The 17,977-nt window shown below is 47.1% G+C and overlaps 1 protein-coding gene across 1 annotated transcript; it reads right to left on the minus strand.

The window, feature by feature from the left end:
* Positions 1 to 10,455: 10,455 nt before the first annotated feature.
* Positions 10,456 to 15,914, minus strand: LOC149356825 (uncharacterized). Its single transcript, XM_089577835.1, has 3 exons — positions 15,726 to 15,914; positions 15,228 to 15,317; positions 10,456 to 11,841 (listed from the first exon to the last, which is right to left on the minus strand). Exons 1-3 carry the CDS (start codon positions 15,733 to 15,735, stop codon positions 10,673 to 10,675), a joined length of 1,269 nt encoding a protein of 422 aa, XP_089433961.1. The 5' UTR covers positions 15,736 to 15,914; the 3' UTR covers positions 10,456 to 10,672.
* Between the last annotated feature and the right edge of the window lie 2,063 nt (positions 15,915 to 17,977).

Raw genomic sequence — 17,977 nt, forward strand, 5'->3', positions numbered from 1 at the left:
TTGCCTTTCCTTCTCTTCATCTGTCTCCTCCAGAGTGGCAAACGTGAAATATTCGCCCTCGCACGACAACTGGCTCACATTGAAAAAAGGTTTAGCCCTCTTTCAAACCCTTAACTCAGGAAAAAAAAAAGAATACCGCTGGAATACCAGTATGTCTGAACAGAATTTTGGGTACCATTTCGTCAACCAATTTCATTCCCGCTTCTTTGAGCGAATCACTCGTTTTCCTTAAAAATTTACCTGATCACTAGGACGCCGGCACCATGGAAGCTGATTACCCGCGACCACCACGCGTGAATTCCGAGTATAGTAGCTGCATATACATACGAAACGATAGCGTGTAACTGAAAGGAGACGAACGCGCAACCCGTAGGGAGGGAGGTCGCACCCCACTGTGGATTGTATACCCCCCCCCCCCCCCCCCTCTCCCCAGCGCAGGTCTTCGCTGGGGCCTCTGGTTCTGCTCGCACAGTGCACCGACAAACTGTCATCTCAGAGAGGAGCACTCACTCTTCATGAAGCCTGGGCCCCTCGCCGGCGTCCAAAGCTACACGGCTGTTTATTTTTCGATTAAAAAATAGACGGTCAATTTCCGTAGTTAGTCCAAATGCGAATTGGGTGCGCGAGGCCTGTGTGGCCTTTGTTTTGCATTCTTTATCGTGGTAACGCTTTGTTATCCATGATATTTCTATGCGATTAAATTCAAGGACATTCTGTGTGCTTGCATGACATCGATTAAGCGCAGTAGATATGTGACGCAATGTTTATTACAGTCGTTATGTACACGCATATCAGCAACGGCTCCCATTTTGCAGAAGATCCAACGTCGTCAGCGTTGCCGTCATCAGCGCTGTGTGCGGAAAAGCAGATGGTCCACCTACCACCCGGGTCACGTGACCTTTTGACGTGGTCAGAACGTGCCCACCAAGGCAGGTGGAAAACACCTGCTAACCGAAGCACCATTGCGACAAAACGCCTTTGTGCGTGATCGCGGGCTTGAGCGCAAGCTTCCTAACAGATGAAAGGACCGTGCTGGTGCAGTGAGAAGAGGGGTGGAACAATCCGTCCCTGCAAAATAGTTAAAAGAAAAGGTAACGCTGGGGGGTGCTGTCGTTCCTCTGCGAGGCTGCCTGCGAACCAAACTGAAGCGATAAGAAAAAGGAAAAAAAAAACGGAAGAGGATGATGACGAACATGCAAAAACCGCACATTAAACAGGAAAAAGGCAAACCGCGCCCCATTAAGCGTCAGATTAGAACGCTTGAAACAGCAACTCAGCAGCACGGCGCCAGTGTGAGTCCTTTCCATTCGACATCTTGATCCTAAAAAAAAAAACAAAATGGAATGTTTTGATATATTTGAGCGACATTTGACTTCACAAATTTTTGACCTTTGATCCGTGCCTACGGTTACAAAATGTGGAGGCAGAGATTACGTCCTGAATAATTCTAATATGAGACAAGAACGCCAACCAACAAATGAATTAACATGACGTTTTGGAACATGCTCGGTTCCTTCATCAGGTGTGACTGCGAGCAAGTCGCAACTTGCATTTTTAAGCCCTCGTTTAGAGAGCCGCCGGGTCACTGAGTGGAAACCGCCAATGTAAGAGGGAGACCTTTAGAGTAGGGTGAAGCTATTGGTTAGGGCTATAGGGGAATAGCCGGGGGCCACTGCGCAGGCGCAGTACTATAACGCTCCTCCTTCCGGTTATTGTCGTGCACCTGCGCGCTGGCGCCCCGCCATTCCCCATGGCCATAACCGACAGCGTGAACATCATCATCAGCCTGGCTACGCCCACTCTCTGCAATTAACCCTGTTTTTTGCTGGTCAGCCACCGCATCCCAGCACACTTCTTAATCTCATTCGCTCACTTAACTTCCTTGCGCACCCTGCTACGCTTGCCTTCTCTTGGAATCCACTCCATTACCCTTGTCACGTTGTAGTGACGGCAGTCCATTGGTCAGGAAGACACCAGCCAATCTTGGAAACGAAGCTCTTTATTTGGGCTGACTTGCGCCCGCAAAATAACTGAATCACTCGGCGGCGGCGTAAGCAACAAACGTGCTAGTCGGTCGTCGAACTACGAATGTCCTTCGTTCACGGCATCGCTCAATTAAAAGCCGGCAAGGAAACTTCCAGATAGCAAGACAAGATCATCTACAGTAATCTGGAAAAGCCTAGATGCAGCCTTTCATGGCTGCGATCAATCGAGATTAGTGTGGTCGCTTCTCGCGTCACGAACAAAAGTGATAACGACCCTTTCCTGCTGCCTTGAGCGTGAACGAACAAACACTACAATGATACGTGGCACCCTTAAGGACTAGTGGTTGTCTTGGCTTCGCATCACACGGCTTCGCAAGCCCATTTCATCCTCTCAATTTCGAATAGGATGTAAATTATCCGCGTTTGTTCCCTCACCCACTCTGTCCGCTTGTGGTCACTTAACCTTGCACCTATCATTTTTATAACAAGCCATCCGCCTGGCTCAAGAAGTCACGAGGAGTCAAGACCTCTTTGCCTGCTTGTAATCGCGGAGGTTCCAGCCCCCTTCACCCAGGCCTGCGTGCCTGGGATGGGGAGTAGGGGGCCTCCTTATTTGGTGGAAGATAAAGTTGGTATCATCATGATCATCTGGCGTACCTCTCCGCTGCGGGCTACTGCGCATGCGCTAGGAGATTGCGTCCCGTGTATTAATGTTCAGGGATACAAAGCTACTGCGCCGGGTTCCATGGAGGAAAAGCGCCAAAGCCAATGAACACAACGAACGCCGACGGCCTATGGCTTCAGCCGCCTCCACGGCCTATGGCTTGACCAACGAGGAGAACACTAAGAGAAACCATAAAATATAAATAAACACCTCGCAGTTGATACTGCACATTTTCTTGTCTTTTTTAGTCATAGTTACATGCAAGCTAATAACAGCAAGCTTAATCAAGATATACCAATACCTCATGCGACGTATATCCTGACATAGCAGAGCTAAGCCACTGCGAATTTTATAGCGATATCTAGCGATAAAATTTGGTGAAAAATGTCTGGATGCAAGCCTGGGCAGTTAAACTGGTACGATTTCATCGTAATTTTTTGCCTTCCTGGTCAGAGCGGCTTTTCAAGCTGCGGAACACAGAGCTCCGTCGTTCTAGACGTCGCGCGTATGCAGGACAACCATGGCGCGAAACAAGATGGCGCTCTCGTCGTTGCCACAAGAGCCAGACAATCGGGTTGTTCGGTAAATTCGATAGTAGCTCTCGCCACTAGGCGTGATGGGGGAGACTTCTCAGCGCCCTTCGACACACCCATTACAGAAGCCTGGCGAGCGCCCCCTCGGCACCTCCATTTCTGCAGCGCAATTTGGGCCTGCGAGCACTCCTCTCTTGGAGCTGTCAGTTTCGAAGCTCGCAACAGTATGGCGGATGAGAGTGGGACATAGGTTAAATCTGAAATTAAAAAGAACGAAAACTGTGTCCAGTATAGCATATGGAGGTGGGGGTTCGGATGCCATGCAGGAGCCTCCTGGCGGGCTCCAAATCTAACAGTGAACAGTGTCCAGAGCCGTTCTCCTGCGCGGCCATTTCCGCCGGCTGGCGCACCGCGGTGCGGGAGTTCCTTTGTGGACTACTGGGTTGTGGCGCCTCCGGGCGCTCAAAAAAACAACTACCTTTCTTCCACAGTGCGGTTCCGTTACAGGAACCCTTTACGTTATCAAAGAAATAAAATTGATGCGTTAGCCTTGATATTTAGTTCGACATTCTCGGTAAATTATGCCGGTGCTTAGCTCGCACTCGTGCTGTCGCCACCGTAATTAGTTCTCCATTGGAGAGGAAACTTTATTGCTCAATATCAAGCACTAGGTCTGTAGCTAGCATGCAGTTCCAGTTGCAATGCGCTCTTAATCCTTCCGGCCGGCCACAACCCCCCCCCCCCCCTACTAAGGCTTTGTTGTCGCCTGCGTGGTGGTGTGCCAGTTATATCAGCAAATTATCGTTGTGAGTTCAGCTGAGTCGCAGGGCGAACAGGAAATCAACTTTGCTATCTGGCGCATATTTATGCGCATTTTAGTCTATCTGGAGCATAAAAACGTATAATAAATATTAGCAGAGAAGGCAGGATTCACGAATTCTACGGTACGTAGTGGCGCCTACTTTATCGGAAGCTCTCGGTGCGTGTGACAGCGTCGTGTAGCCCTTTGGCCAAATGACATAGAACGCAATAAAATCGTGCATATCTTCTTTTTATTCATGGAGGTAGCAACCGCAGAGAGACACCACGGTCAGCCCTTTACCACGTGATCCCTTTGACATTCGTGTGGAAATAGCAGCTCAAACTGGTAGCAATCGTGCTTACATTCCTGTACGCGAAATGTGTTGAATGGGAACAAAGGCAAGCTCAGCGCAAGGATGCTGAAGAATCATTTGCCATCGAGGACACGCGCCTCGCCTGCGCAACTTTCAGTCTGCAGCTGGCCAATCCGCTTGCACATCACTGCACCATCGATCCAAACCAATAAATTTACCTTCTGATGCATAAAATTATTGGAGATGGTAGCGCAGGTTAAAGCCGGCAACAAACGACACCCCAGCGCAGAAACGTGCAGGTAAGTACCGTTTCCAGTCGGCAACCTAACCTGGTCGACTACTGTCGTATGTCAGCTTAACGAGTAACAATGCGCGTCAGATGACCGCAGTACAGTTTGGTAGAGGGAAAATGCCTGTAGTGATGCACAGCACGCACATACATACGTTGGGTGATGGAGCGCTTCAATGACGGAAGCAAAGAATTCGTAAACACGCCTCCTACGCCAGGCGCCGGCGTGACCAGCAGTCCACCGCGCCGCGCTTGTCGGCAGATTGCGACTGGTGTCGAGAGTTGGAGCTCGCTCGTGGCCTTCGTGCGAGGGTAAAAGAATCTAGTCTTAATCTTTTATCCTCGCACACAGACTGCAGGCGCGCTGCTACTCTCGACAATAGGCACCGCCTCTCGGCGTGCGGCTCGGGAAGCGAGGTGCCGTCCACGGGACTGTGCGTGTTAATTTCTGCGGGGCATTTGATTGGGTCGTTAAGGAAAGGTTCGAGTGAGTGGCAACGACGTACGCAGATATAATGGTCGGGGCGGCACTGCGCCGTCGTTGACTGCAAGAACAACCGAAGTAAACGCAAGCTTCTAATGCATGAAAACTGCACCGAGCATCAGTGCAAGAGGTGTGCGTGTATGTGCGGCGAGTATACGTTGCAGAGATTTCCGGCTGCGACTGAGAAGTGTGGGGAATGATTAATCACCCTTAACTGCTTTAAATTCAACGACCTCAAGGCCAAGCAACTTTGTGTGTGTAAGTGTGTTCCCACTTGTGACTATGGACACTTGCTGGTAGACACCATGCCACTGATGCCGTTGAGAGTTTTTTTCGTTTATTACAGGTCACGTTTGGGTGAAGCGATATGGCATGTGCAGTTGTAAATATGTGTTCCAATATTGTCAAATATCCATTCAACAAATATCCTTCCTCTCTACTCTCTGATGCAGGTTCTAAACCGTCCTCCGGAGAAGGAAATGCAGCACTTTCATCCGGAGAGTAAGCTCTCTCACCTACACTCAGTGCAGATATTGGAGAGGTCGATGCATGTGGTACGGCTCCCAAGCTTCCTCGGCAGCCAGCTACCGCACTTTCGCTGGGTGCACATTGTGAAGAGGTCGATAGAGGCATTACAGTTTGGGAATGCTCCATTGAGCCTCCGCCCTTAACAGGAGTTTTTGATAAGATAGAATTTCGGAGCAATCTTCAGAGTATACTATTTCGTCTACGGTCCGTGAAACCACTGAAACTGGTGACAAGGAAATGGAAACGTCTATTTTATGCTCAGAATTAATGACCTTGACTTCGGTGAGTACTGACACGGACGAGCAGGACGGAGGAATTGGAGCTGTTGGGCCGTATTTGCTCACCATTACTTTCCCTTCTCCTGATTCACACGGTGAGGTAAAACCAGAGATGACGTTACAGATCTGCTGACGGAACCTTCACAATGACCAAGCACTGTTAAAAGTCGACTGTATCTGTCTTTTATTTATTTATTTATTTATTTATTTATTTATTTATTTATTTATTTATTTATTTATTTGTTTATTTATTTATTTATTTGTGATACCCTCAGGGTACAAAGTACATTTCAGAGGGGAAGGACATTTGATAACAAGAAAAATAAACAAAGCACAATTCATACAAAACTATAGAATAACTGAGGCAAGATAAAATGAAGTGAGCAAAATTAACTCGGAACAGATTAATAAAATAGTTTAAGAACAATACTAGTAGGTGGAGAACACAACACTACAATAAAATACAAAAGCGATCATTATGTAATCAGAGTGGTAAGTAATCTTCTAAATTGAGTTGAATCAGTGATGCTAGTTAATGATGCGGGTAGGGAATTCCATTCTTTAGAGGTTAGCGGAAAGTATGATTACGCACATGTCACTGTGTTACAATGAGGCACTGTGACCTTGTGTTGATGATCACGACGGTGAGAAATGAACGGTGCCGGTTGAATCCATCGAGAGCGAAGTTGAAATTTGGAGTAGAAAATCTTATGGAATAGGCAGATGCGGAAGTGCTTACGGCGGGTAGCTAGGGGCAGGAGGTTTAAAGACCTTTTCATTTGGGTGACGCTAGATGTACGATTGTAATTGCCTAAAATGAATCTAGTTGCACAATTCTGGACAGTTTCCAGAACCTGCGTCAGTGAGACCTGTCCAGGGTCCCATATGGATGAAGCGTATTCCATTTGCGGTCGTACGTAGGTCGTGTATAATAATGATTTTAATGAAGATGGAGCAAGTGTAAAATTCCTTCGAAGATAACCTAGCGTTTTGTTTGCTTTAGATGCTATATGTTCGATATGAAGTTTCCAGGACAGGGTGTTAGTTATATGTATGCCAAGATACCGGTACGATCTTACACTTTCAAGGAGATGACTGTGAAGAAAATAAGGAGGACAAGTAGTATTTGAACGTGAAACTCTCATAGATTTGCATTTTTTAATATTTAGTTCCATTTTCCAATCATGACAACAGTCTAGTATGTTATTAAGATCGACCTGGAGAGAGCGAATATCGGAATCGTTAGTTATTTTAGGGTAAATCACGCAGTCGTCGGCAAACAAACAAATCCTAGAGTTAACAGTAGGAGGCAGATCATTAATATCAATCAGGAACAGTAAAGGGCCAAGGACAGATCCTTGAGGAACCCCACAACCAACTGGCACGGTAGAATAATTAGTGTCATTAGCATGCACAAACTGAAGGCGAGAAAAAAGAAACGCGCGAATCTAGTTCAGAACAGAAGGGTCAATATTTAGAATGCTGAGTTTATATAGAAGTAATGAATAGTTAACTTTATCGAATGCCTTCGCGAAGTCGACAAATATGCAGTCTGTGGAAAACGCGGAGTCTAAGTAGAAGTGCAGATCATTAGTAAAGGAAAGTAATTGAGTTTCACAGGAGAAACCTTTCCGAAAGCCATGCTGAGTCAGAGAAAAGAAGCTATTATCCTCAAGAAAATTAACAAAATGAGTGAAAATTATATGTTCCATTATTTTGCATGGTATAGATGTGAGAGAGATGGGTCGATAGTTAGACGGGTTATGTTTGTCTCCGGCTTTATGTACAGGTATGACCTTAGCAGTTTTCCAGTTCTCGGGTAGTACGCCATCGTGGTATTACTGTGAGAATATGCTTTCCACAATGATAGAGGTATATTCAACAGTATTCCGAAGAAATTTGCTATTAATGCCATCGATTCCGCTAGAAGATATTTGTTTCAAATTATTAATGATCGGTATAATGCCATGAGAGTCAAGCACAATTGGATCCATACAGTAGTAGTTACACGATTGGAGTTTTTGGATGGTGGCGATCAACGGATGAGGAAGAAAATGACTGGACAAAAGAGTCATTTAGTGAAGTGGCACAAATATGGTCCTGAATGGGATTTCCAGTTGCTGAAAGTAATGGCACTTTGTCGTTAGTGCTAGGTTTTATTATGCTCCAGAAGCGTTTAGGATTAGACATTAAGATGTTCGAGAGGGTTGCATTAAAAAAAGAAAATTTAGTAGTCTTTAGTGCACGGGAATAGGCTAAGGCAGCTGATTTATATGCAGTCCATCGCTCAGGTTTTAACGAATACCTAGCAGTTCGCAAAAGTCTTTTCTTTTTGTTAGAAAGGCGGTTTAAATATCGATTATACCATGGAGCTTGGTTATTCGAGTAGACGCGCCGAAGAGGAATATGTCGGTTAACCAATTCAGATTCCTTATTTCGGAACATGCACCAGTTAGTTTCTACCGAGCGCTCGAGGTAATTAGGTAAGAATATGTCTAGAAAAGAGCTCAGTTCGTGATTAATATCAAGAAAATTAGCCTTGTTGTAGTCTCTAATATTTTTGGAGCGGTTTGATAAAGGTGCGTGTCCATGAGTTAACGTGAAATGTAATACATCGTGGTCGCTCAGGCCAGGCATATGTATTACAGGTGACGCGCAATCTTCTGCAGTCGTTAATACAATATCTAGAAGAGAAGATGAATTTTGAGCAACACGTGTGGGTGAAGTGACGATTTGTGTCAAGCCAAAGTCTGCGCAGATGGTGATAAATTGGTTAGTTTCTGCGCTCGGTGGGTTAGAAAAGGGGAACGTGTGTTCTGCGCTTAACTGTTTTGCTGAGTTGCCCGACAATGAAGCAGTCAGCCGCCCCGGATCTCAGTGCTGTGGGTTGCAATTTGGTGTACGCATAAGAAGCTGCGTGTCAAGAATTAATATAATTGGCTTTTTATCCTCAGTCGCTGCAGCCGGCACAGAAGGGTGTGAATCAGCACCCTCAGGCAGGTCGGGTAACATACGCGCGTCTGCAGTACGCGGCCGCGGATGCATTGCATGCTGTTTTCTGAGACCTAATTTCTCGGGCTCATGTCCGTCAGGTCTTGCAGGTGTTCTAGCATCTTGTTTGTGAGCACTTCCGGACGCATCAGGCAGCACGCGTAAGTTTGGAGTACGCAGCGTCGGACCTCTTGACGATTCTTCTTCTCGAGCCCACCCCGTGGAATCATCTGAACCGGCTGCTGCAGTCGATTTAGCATCTTCTAAAAATACATCTTGGAATTTTTCACCTACTCCACATGCGCCTAGAGTAGGCGGCAACTTGAACTCTGGAAGAATAATTGCTGTTGTCGTCCCGCAAAGGTCGTACTTAAAAACTAAGCTTACGCTACCGTCGGCCTCGATTTCGTCCACCGCAGCATCTAGCTGTTCAGTTCCTCAATCAATGTCAGAACCATTATCACGTTTATGTGCAAAGATCTCAGATTCCAATTGACTGAAAATGTTCTCATCAGAGACTTCAAGTAGCACATACAGGTCTTGAGTAGTAGGCGTTGGAGATCCCGGCGGGTTTGCTCCATGAGTGTATGTATTGCACTGATTTTAATCAACAGCCTTTCTGGCTTCTTGCGTGTCAGTGACGTGAAAGAGTTCGCACAGGGCTCCTGTGTCGGCAGTATAGAGGCCGATATTTAAACTGAAATAACTAGCGTTGCCTCCTTGCAGATGTCATGCTCGACAGAGGAGCTCAAGGTTGCAATACGCTCAATTTTTCCCTGAGCAGAAACTAAAGGTTGTGCTATTTTGGCAACCTCAGACATATTTAATGCTGCTTACATAAAGCTCCGCTATAATTTCAAAAATGTTCCATATTTAGAGACCTCAGTAAGCGCACTCGTACCTGTACTTGGGGGCGACAGATGTCTGGGAGATCTTGCTTCACTCAGAAACGTCTCGTGTTCTTCGTCATGAGCTGCCGCAGCCGGTGTAGTATTTTGCGTGTGAGAATCCTGAGAGACGTCAATATCTGCACGCGCATTTCTGCTAAGCGACAACTTGGACTCAGAGGTGATTGTTGTCTTCGTGTAAATGTCATCCTGGACCGCGAAGCTCAAGAGTGCATCATGCTGGAATTCGTTTGCCATAGAAAGTAGTGGTTCAGCAACCTTGTGAAACCCACAATTATTATCACGGTGGTTAAGAAAAGCTCAAATTCTGTTTCAACAAATTGATTGTCATAGCTGTTGGTATCCGGTAATGATTGGTTTCTCGTATCCAAGGTTACTATGTTTTCTTCCAGCTGGTTAGCCTGGCATGTGGCACACTTCCGATTGATGTCAAAGGCTACCTTCGTTACGGTCGGGCGAACGGCTGTGGGGAATGCCTTCCACAGGCGCACGCAGTTTTGCACCTGTACCGTAAGTGCCGAGGTCGGACATCTCTTCTTGGCATTTTTACGAACAGACCGAGTGGTGGCACCTAATGGCAGCATCGCTGCTTTTTGAGCGAGTTGGTTGCTCATAATGACAGGAAATTTTGCGCACACAACATTTAGGGACAAGAAGGGACACATACAGGCGCGCAAAGATAAACACACGAAAAAGAGCCCGATTTATTAGAAATGCATTTCAACATCACTGCATTTTGAGCGGGTTGGTTGCTCATAGCGGAAAAAAAATTCAGGCTCACAACAAACATGGACATGAACGGAGAGACACACAGGCGCAAAGATAAGCACATGAAAAAAAAACCAGATACATTAGAAATGTACTTCAGCATAGCTGCGTTTTAGCCGTGTTTGTCACTCATAGTGGCCGGAAATGTTGCACACAAAACAAACATGGACAAGGAAGGGGACGCACACATCCGCAAGGATAGACACATGTAAAAAAGCCCGGTGGATTGGAAATGTAGTTGAGTGGTGGCTGGCCTGGAAAAGGTAGGGCGTTCCAGTCAAATCCGGTAACAGTGCCTGGGCTGGCATGCTCCACACCAGGAGTGGTGGACTGGGCATCTGCTGCGAGACTGTTGTCTTCAACAATGAAACAGTCTTCGTCATCACTGCTATCAATTATTATCGGGGCTACATCTTCAACCTGGGGCGTCGGCGGCTCCTCACTGCAATCTTGACCACCGAGTGCACCTTGCATGTCACAAGTGCTGTTATCAGCCTGCCCAGGAACTCCATACTCAGCGTCCTGGTGAGGGCATGCATTTGCCTCCTCTTGGCACTGGCAGCTGCCAGCACGGGTCGAACCATTTCGGTCGCGGGAAGGCCCAGCTGAATGATCTGATATCCTCATAGAAACTACATGGGTGTACCTGTCAGGACAACTACTGAATTCCAAACAGTCTGGCCAAAACAGGCTGCGATCCTCCGAGTTGCGGGAACGAGAAGCAACGCACCCGGGCTCCTGCAGGGTTTGTTGTGGGCTATTTTCGAAGTAAAGACCATAAAAAGAACTGCTGTCACAAGATGAATCCTCTTCTGGGTTGTTTATAACCTGCTGCGGACTCCACGCCGGCGACGGCGAAGTCGTCCTCCTTGCAGAAAATTCATCAAGTGTAGATAGAGATGACTTGTCACCACTTTCTACTGCCGCCTCAGGCTCCTCGCTATTGTTAGACTCAGCATTTCCACTGGCCACTGCAGGACCCTGCAGATCTTGCGTAGCGCTGTTCTCAAAGTAAAGGCCATAAAGAGAAGCGCGGTCCCAGGATGAATCCACTTCGGGGCTGTTTATAATCTGCTGCAGAGTTCTTGCAACAGAAGCCGAGGTCTCCCACCTTGCAGCCAATTCATCTAGGATAGCACGAAATGGCCCGTGGTCGCTTTCTGCTCGTTGCTCAGGGCGTTCGCTATGGCCAGACTGAGCACTTCCACTGGCCACTCCCCGGTATTGTACAGGATGGCTCATGTTTGACGTTTCCGGTATAGGCGTGTTCGCAGTCTTCAAATGCTCTCGATCTCCTCCTGTCGAAATGAAAGTAAAAAAAAGGAAGTTATTTTGAGCACAAAAATTCTGAGGGCACTAAGTCTGCTTAGGTGGAGGAATGACAAATCATGTGTTTTGAGGAAAGGAAAGATTTTTGAGGAAAGGGCGCGGTAGCTCTAAAATCTCGGCATCTCGATGGACACCTCAACCGCGCCTTAAAGCATGCAACTGAAGGCGCATATGTCTTCGGTCCGAACCCCTGGCGCAAGCTGGAATCGAACTTCACATCTCGACATCTAAGTGGGGACCTCAACCGCACATTAAAAAAAAATGGAGTCTCAAAAAGCGTGCAATTGATGGTACTTAAGTCAGTCGTCGGAAGCCCTGTCAAAAGCTAGCCTCTAGCTTCACTAAAACAGGGAAGCTATATGCAAAGAGAAACGCAAGGATACCACCCGGAATGCTGTATGACGAACGCTTGCTCAAAATTTTGGTGAATGTATTCGGGAATACTGCCACCCCATTCAGGTCAACCACTGATGACATCGCTCGGATTTCGTCTGCCGGTAGGATGAAGCTGGCATATCCTTTTCTCCTGAGGGATACTGGTAAAGTGCCATTCACATTCATGATCTTAGAGAATCTGCTAAACCCGCACTGCCCCATTCTTATTCTAGTTAATCAATTTTCATGATCCGGATCTGTACTACCCGCCATAAGTAGACGTATTCTCTAAGCACTTCCAACGCCTTGCTATCAATCGTTAACTGCTGTTCCCTTCCGATTTTGTTCAGGGCTACATTGGATTGCTACATATTAATCTTTAGAGCCCCCCCCCCCCATTCAGCTATGCCTATCCAAAACATTGATCATGCTTTGCATTTCATCCCACGACTGAGTTCGGAAGGCATTGTCATCAGCGAATCGCAAAAACTGATATATTCTTTATGAGGTCTTATCCCCAACTGGTTTGGTTTATGGTTTGGTTTATGGGGTTTAACGTCCCAAAGCGACTAAGGCTATGAGAGACGCTGTACTGGAGGGCTCCGGAAATTTCGACCACCTGGGGTTCTTTAACGTGCACTGACATCGCACAGTACACGGGCCTCTAGAATTTCTCCTCCAAAAAAATTCAGGAGAAATATCTAGGCCTATGAATACGTCCTGTAAACAGGCGGTAGATAGCCCTGGAGAGATCGTGTCTCCCTGCATTTGATCCTTCCTTATTGAAATTTTATTGCTCTCTTAACGGGAGACTATGGTCGCTGTGGGACCGTTGTTGATCTTTGTCAGCACCTTTCCGAATCCCTTTTCTACCCCTTGGTTGCGAAATGTCTGCATGACTGCTGAGGTTTCGATTGAGTCAAATACTTTCTCATAACCTGTGAAGTCTATATGCAAGGGTTGGTTATATTCTGGCCCTTTCTTAATCCCCTGATTGATGGTGTGAATATGGTTCATGTCAAATAGCGTTTACGAAACCCTGCCTTATTGCTTTGTTGAATGAAGTGTGATGTTGTCCCGGCTCTATTATTGATTTCCTTAGTAAATACTTTCTAGGCAACAGAAAGCAAGTTGATCGGCCTGTAATTTTTTCAAGTTCTTCACGTCCCCCTTCTCATGGATTGACTTGTAAGCGTTCTTTCAAGCTTCCGGTACGCTCGAAGTGATAATACATTCCGCATAGAGGGTGGCTTGGTGTTCTAGCACAATCTCAACACCATCCTTCTAGACACGTGCTGTTACCTGATCCTCACCAGGTGCTTTCTCCTTTCGCATTGCTCCTGAGGCTTTATTCGCTTCCTCTTTCATTACTGGATTGATGTCCCATTGCTGTACGCTACTGGCTCTCTCATTAACGTCCTGATCGTAATGGCTACTGTGTACATTTGTGTGGGATCCTTCGGCTACTTTAAGTAACTTATCCATATGTTGCTAATGACACTGCCCTCTTTCCCCCTTAAAGCATACATGTTATTTTTTGCATATGCCTAGTTTCCTCTTCATAACTTTCATTCTGTCCCTGCTCTTTAGAACATGCTCGATTGTCTCCGTATTAAACTTCCGTATGTCAGTTACCTTGCGCTTAATGATTACCTTTTATAGCTCTGCTAGTGCTATTCGGTCTGTGGGGTTAGAAGCTTTCATGCTTTGTCGTGGCTTAATCGGAGCTCTTAATGAGAGTAATTGTTAGAATGGATTATATACAGCAACCTTAATGATGACCCAACTCACACTGAACATGGCTTCTTGATTCAGGTGGATATCTAGCCACGCACAATTTAGTCGCGTTATATTGAGAGAAGTATTGCTTTAGCAAAAGTAACCAAGCTGCCTGCTGTCCTCGTACTGCGGAACCCTTGCAACTTCCCTAAAAGACATGGGAGCGAAAACAGGCGCTCCTTATGACTTGCATGACAGACGCCAAGTCATCAAAAAAACGCAACATAGGGGTTGTTTTTAATATGCGGTGTTCATGAATAAGAGCATAATAGGGTGATTAATTAAAGATAATTAATTAGAAAGCTGGAAAAATGAAAACTACATGCCGCTAGTGCGATCAGAAAGTACGACCTTCAAATTTCGCGTCCTGTACTCTACCAGCTGAGCTAAGGCGACGCCTGCTTAATCCTCTGCTTTCGGGTGTATTTATCTGTAGTGTAATCTAGTATTCAGAGTGCTCACCAGCGCCACTCTCGTCCATAGCGGCGGACGCAGTTTGCTGCGCGAGAGCCCTCTTATTCTGCCTGTGATATCAATACTGCCAGAACCGAGGCTCTTATTAGCTGTTGAGGACACAAGGGAAGGGAAAAAAGGCGCCGGTTATTACATGCCTGGTTTTGTCAAATGGTCTTGTAAGGTGAGAAGAGACCTCTTACAGATTTAGTGCTTGAATGGTGACATAGGTGCTTCACTAAATGGCGGAGAAGCATACCATGAAGCCTGATTATTTTTGGCAAGGACTGCATATGAGAGCGACACTGCTTAAATGAACCAGTGCCTGCTGCGGGATGTGTCGCTATAAGTTTTGCCAGCTTCCAAGAACCATCTTACAAGCGTTGTCAGTGTCCGCAGTCACACAACAAAGAAAATAAAGACAGTAAGTAAATCAAACTCCCGTGCTCGACACCCGGCCCCGAACGCCGGATGTGGAACGCCTCCTTCGCTTTACGAGCAGCGGGTTGCTGGTGCTTGAGCCCGAAGAAAAAAGGTGTCAAGCTGAAGCCTCGAACGTCTAGTATGCCAACTTAGCCTGTAGAGCTAGCATTCTGAATTATGTTTCAATACAGACCGTTCAGATGGCAGCTTTATCTGCGTCTTCATCGATGTTATATATTTCATAGTCTAAACGATCAGACGACTGAACCTATGAAACGAAAGTCCGAACTCTCTTACCAGGGATTAATGAGTGTGACAAGCCCACCTTGGGAGTTCAAGTGCGGTGGCCGGCTGAGGACAACAGAGCCGAGGACAGTTCGCCTTGTGCTCGTATGCTGAAGGCCGCTCGACGTGCCTGCACCGTAAACATTCAGTGTGAGTGCGTACAGCAAGCATCCGCTCTGTAACGATTAGAGATATGAAAGGACAGCCCCTATTTCTCAAGCAACCTGTGTACTGCTTAAACTGCGTGAAGAAAACACGGACAGAGACAGAAAAAACACATACACACACTGAGCGCAGTTTAACCATGAACGAAAAGCACCAACTAGGCCGCCAGAAGACTCTTCTGTGTACTGCACAGTTACACTCATGACATACTTTATGCACTCGTGTATAAGGTTGCTTATGTTTGCCGTTACACTCTTCAGATGCTAATGCGAGAGGAGTTTGGTTACAAAAATACCAAATAACTAGCTTCAGGTGCTGAACAGTGCTGTCGCCGCCATGCGTGTATGCTTTCGCTGCCTATGCGCGCACTTACATGGCTGCATTTTGATTGTTTTTGGCTCCTATATAGTTACATGGTGTGCGGCCCCAACATTTCATGACTACTCTCGTGATCGTGCAGCCCAGCAGAGTAATATGTACTACGCTTCTCTCACTGTCGCCGATCTGTGGGCATATACGTATAAGCGATCGTACGACGCAATTTCTCATCGGCGCCTACTCCCGTCGAGACGGCGGCAGTCGTCCCCTCGAGGCTCACGTGAATCTGGCTCGGTGCGCCGGTCGGTCCAGAGTGCACACCGCAACGCCTGCCTCGAGTTTCGCTCACGTGAATCTGGCTCGGTGCGTTGGTCGGTCCGTAATGCATACCGCATCGCTTGCCTATCCTCTTCCATTCTTGCCGGCGCCGTCAGGACGCCGTTTGTGTTTGTGATGTTTGTGTTTTCGCGTGTGCGGCGTCGACTCATCAGCGTCGGCGGCAGGAAGCACGACGAGAGTGTGTGGTGCGCGAGCGAGCTGAGAGGACGTGCGTGTAAGAATGTGTGAACCCTTTTGAAGTGCGCGAACTTGAATTGTAACCAAAATATATCCATCATTTATTCCCAATTTAATGTGTGCGTCAAGTGTCCTTACTCGCTCCCCCTTCCCATTTTCGGCCATCTCTAACATACGATAAAAGAAGCCTGTGAATAGTGCAGGTCGCGGCGCGTTCCTCGCTGTAATTACACCTTATTACAAAGTAATAAATTCTTAGGAAGGGAAGCTCTGTACTAGCGGAGAGTAAGTCGCATACAAAGCGACAAGACCCTTCTACTGAAGTGTTAATCGACATTGCTTGTATTTGGACTCTAGGAACTAATATTTTAATGTATCCGTATTGCTTCCTCAGTTTTCTTGTCCGCGTTTCATTCGGTGCTGATAGTACACTACACAAGGTAGTGAACACGGTGGGTCGCATTTTTACAGCAGGAGCTGCTGCTCCTGCTCTTGGGTTTCTCGTCGTTGTCGTCGTAGTAGTAGTGGACGCAGTAGCGGTATTAAGTCGTACTAGTCGTCGGTGTAATTGATGGCTGCGTTTTCATGGGGACCACTGGAGGAAGGCTACAGTGGAGGGAGGAGTTTAATGAAGCTGAGAGTGCGACGGAATCCCGTCTGGCCGGGTGGGGACATTTGAAACCGATGACTATTGAATAAGATCAAACTGCAGGCGAGGTAACCGCATCGGTGGATCAGGATTATGATTTCCAGACCATACGCCTGGAGAAGGGAGATGAAGGTGATAGGGTGACGGAATCTCGCTTCGCTGAGCGGGTACGACTGAAACGAGGGAGATCTAAAAAAACAATTAGTATTAGATCTGAACTCGATATATGCCCGCTTCTTACTGTGCACTCAAGGCTATTTAAAAACGACTCACTTCTGTTAATGCTTTCACTACGGACGAAGCCCCCGCACTGGGAGCCGAAACTCCAACGATCATTCTTTTCCTGGCCGGCGTCTGTTTTTCTTTCAGGAAGGAGGGTATGATATGAGTGTAAGAATGCGTAACCGGTGGGTAGTTTTCACCGGGAAATATCGGAGGGTGACTATTGTGGAAGAAGGTGGGTATCGCGATACTGGAGGAATTCCAAACAGGGCGATGGTCACTGTGAAAGGAGGAGGGTAGGACGAGAGCGTAAAAAGGGGCAACCGGCAGGCTGTTGCCACGGGAACCAGCCGGATCGTAGTTACCGTAAAAGTAGGGCATGCGGCACCGTAGGAAGATGAAACCGGAGGGCGTTTACCAAGTGAACCGTCTGGAAGGTTGTTACCATGGAAAAAGGAGGTTCTGGCAAGAGCGGAGGAATCCCCAATCTGAGTATGGTTGCCGCGGAAGGAGGATATGGAGACAGCGTAAAAAAGCACGACGGGAGGTGGTTGCCACGAGAACCACCAGGAGAGTAGCTACCCTGGAACAAGGAGGGTTACTGTGGGCGGAGGGAGATGTGGCGAAAACGTAAGAAGGCGTGACCAGAGGGTGATTACCGTGGTACCGTCCGGAAGCTCGTTCCGTGAATGGAGAAGGGTGTGGCGAGAGGGGAAGAATCCCCGACTGTAGGATGCTTTCCGTGGAAGAAAGAAGGTATGGCGAGAGCATAGGAAAGCTTAACTCGAGGGTGGTTACTGTGGAAGGAGGAAGGTAAGGCGAGAGCGTAAGGTGCAAGCGCAGGGTGGTTGCCACGGGAGCCCCCGGTAGGCGGCTAACATGGAAGAAGAAGGGTTTGGTGAGACCGCAAGAATACTTAA

Source organism: Amblyomma mixtum, chromosome 3, assembly GCF_055824585.1.
Source record: "Amblyomma mixtum isolate Tamu chromosome 3, ASM5582458v1, whole genome shotgun sequence".
NCBI lineage: Eukaryota > Metazoa > Arthropoda > Arachnida > Ixodida > Ixodidae > Amblyomma > Amblyomma mixtum.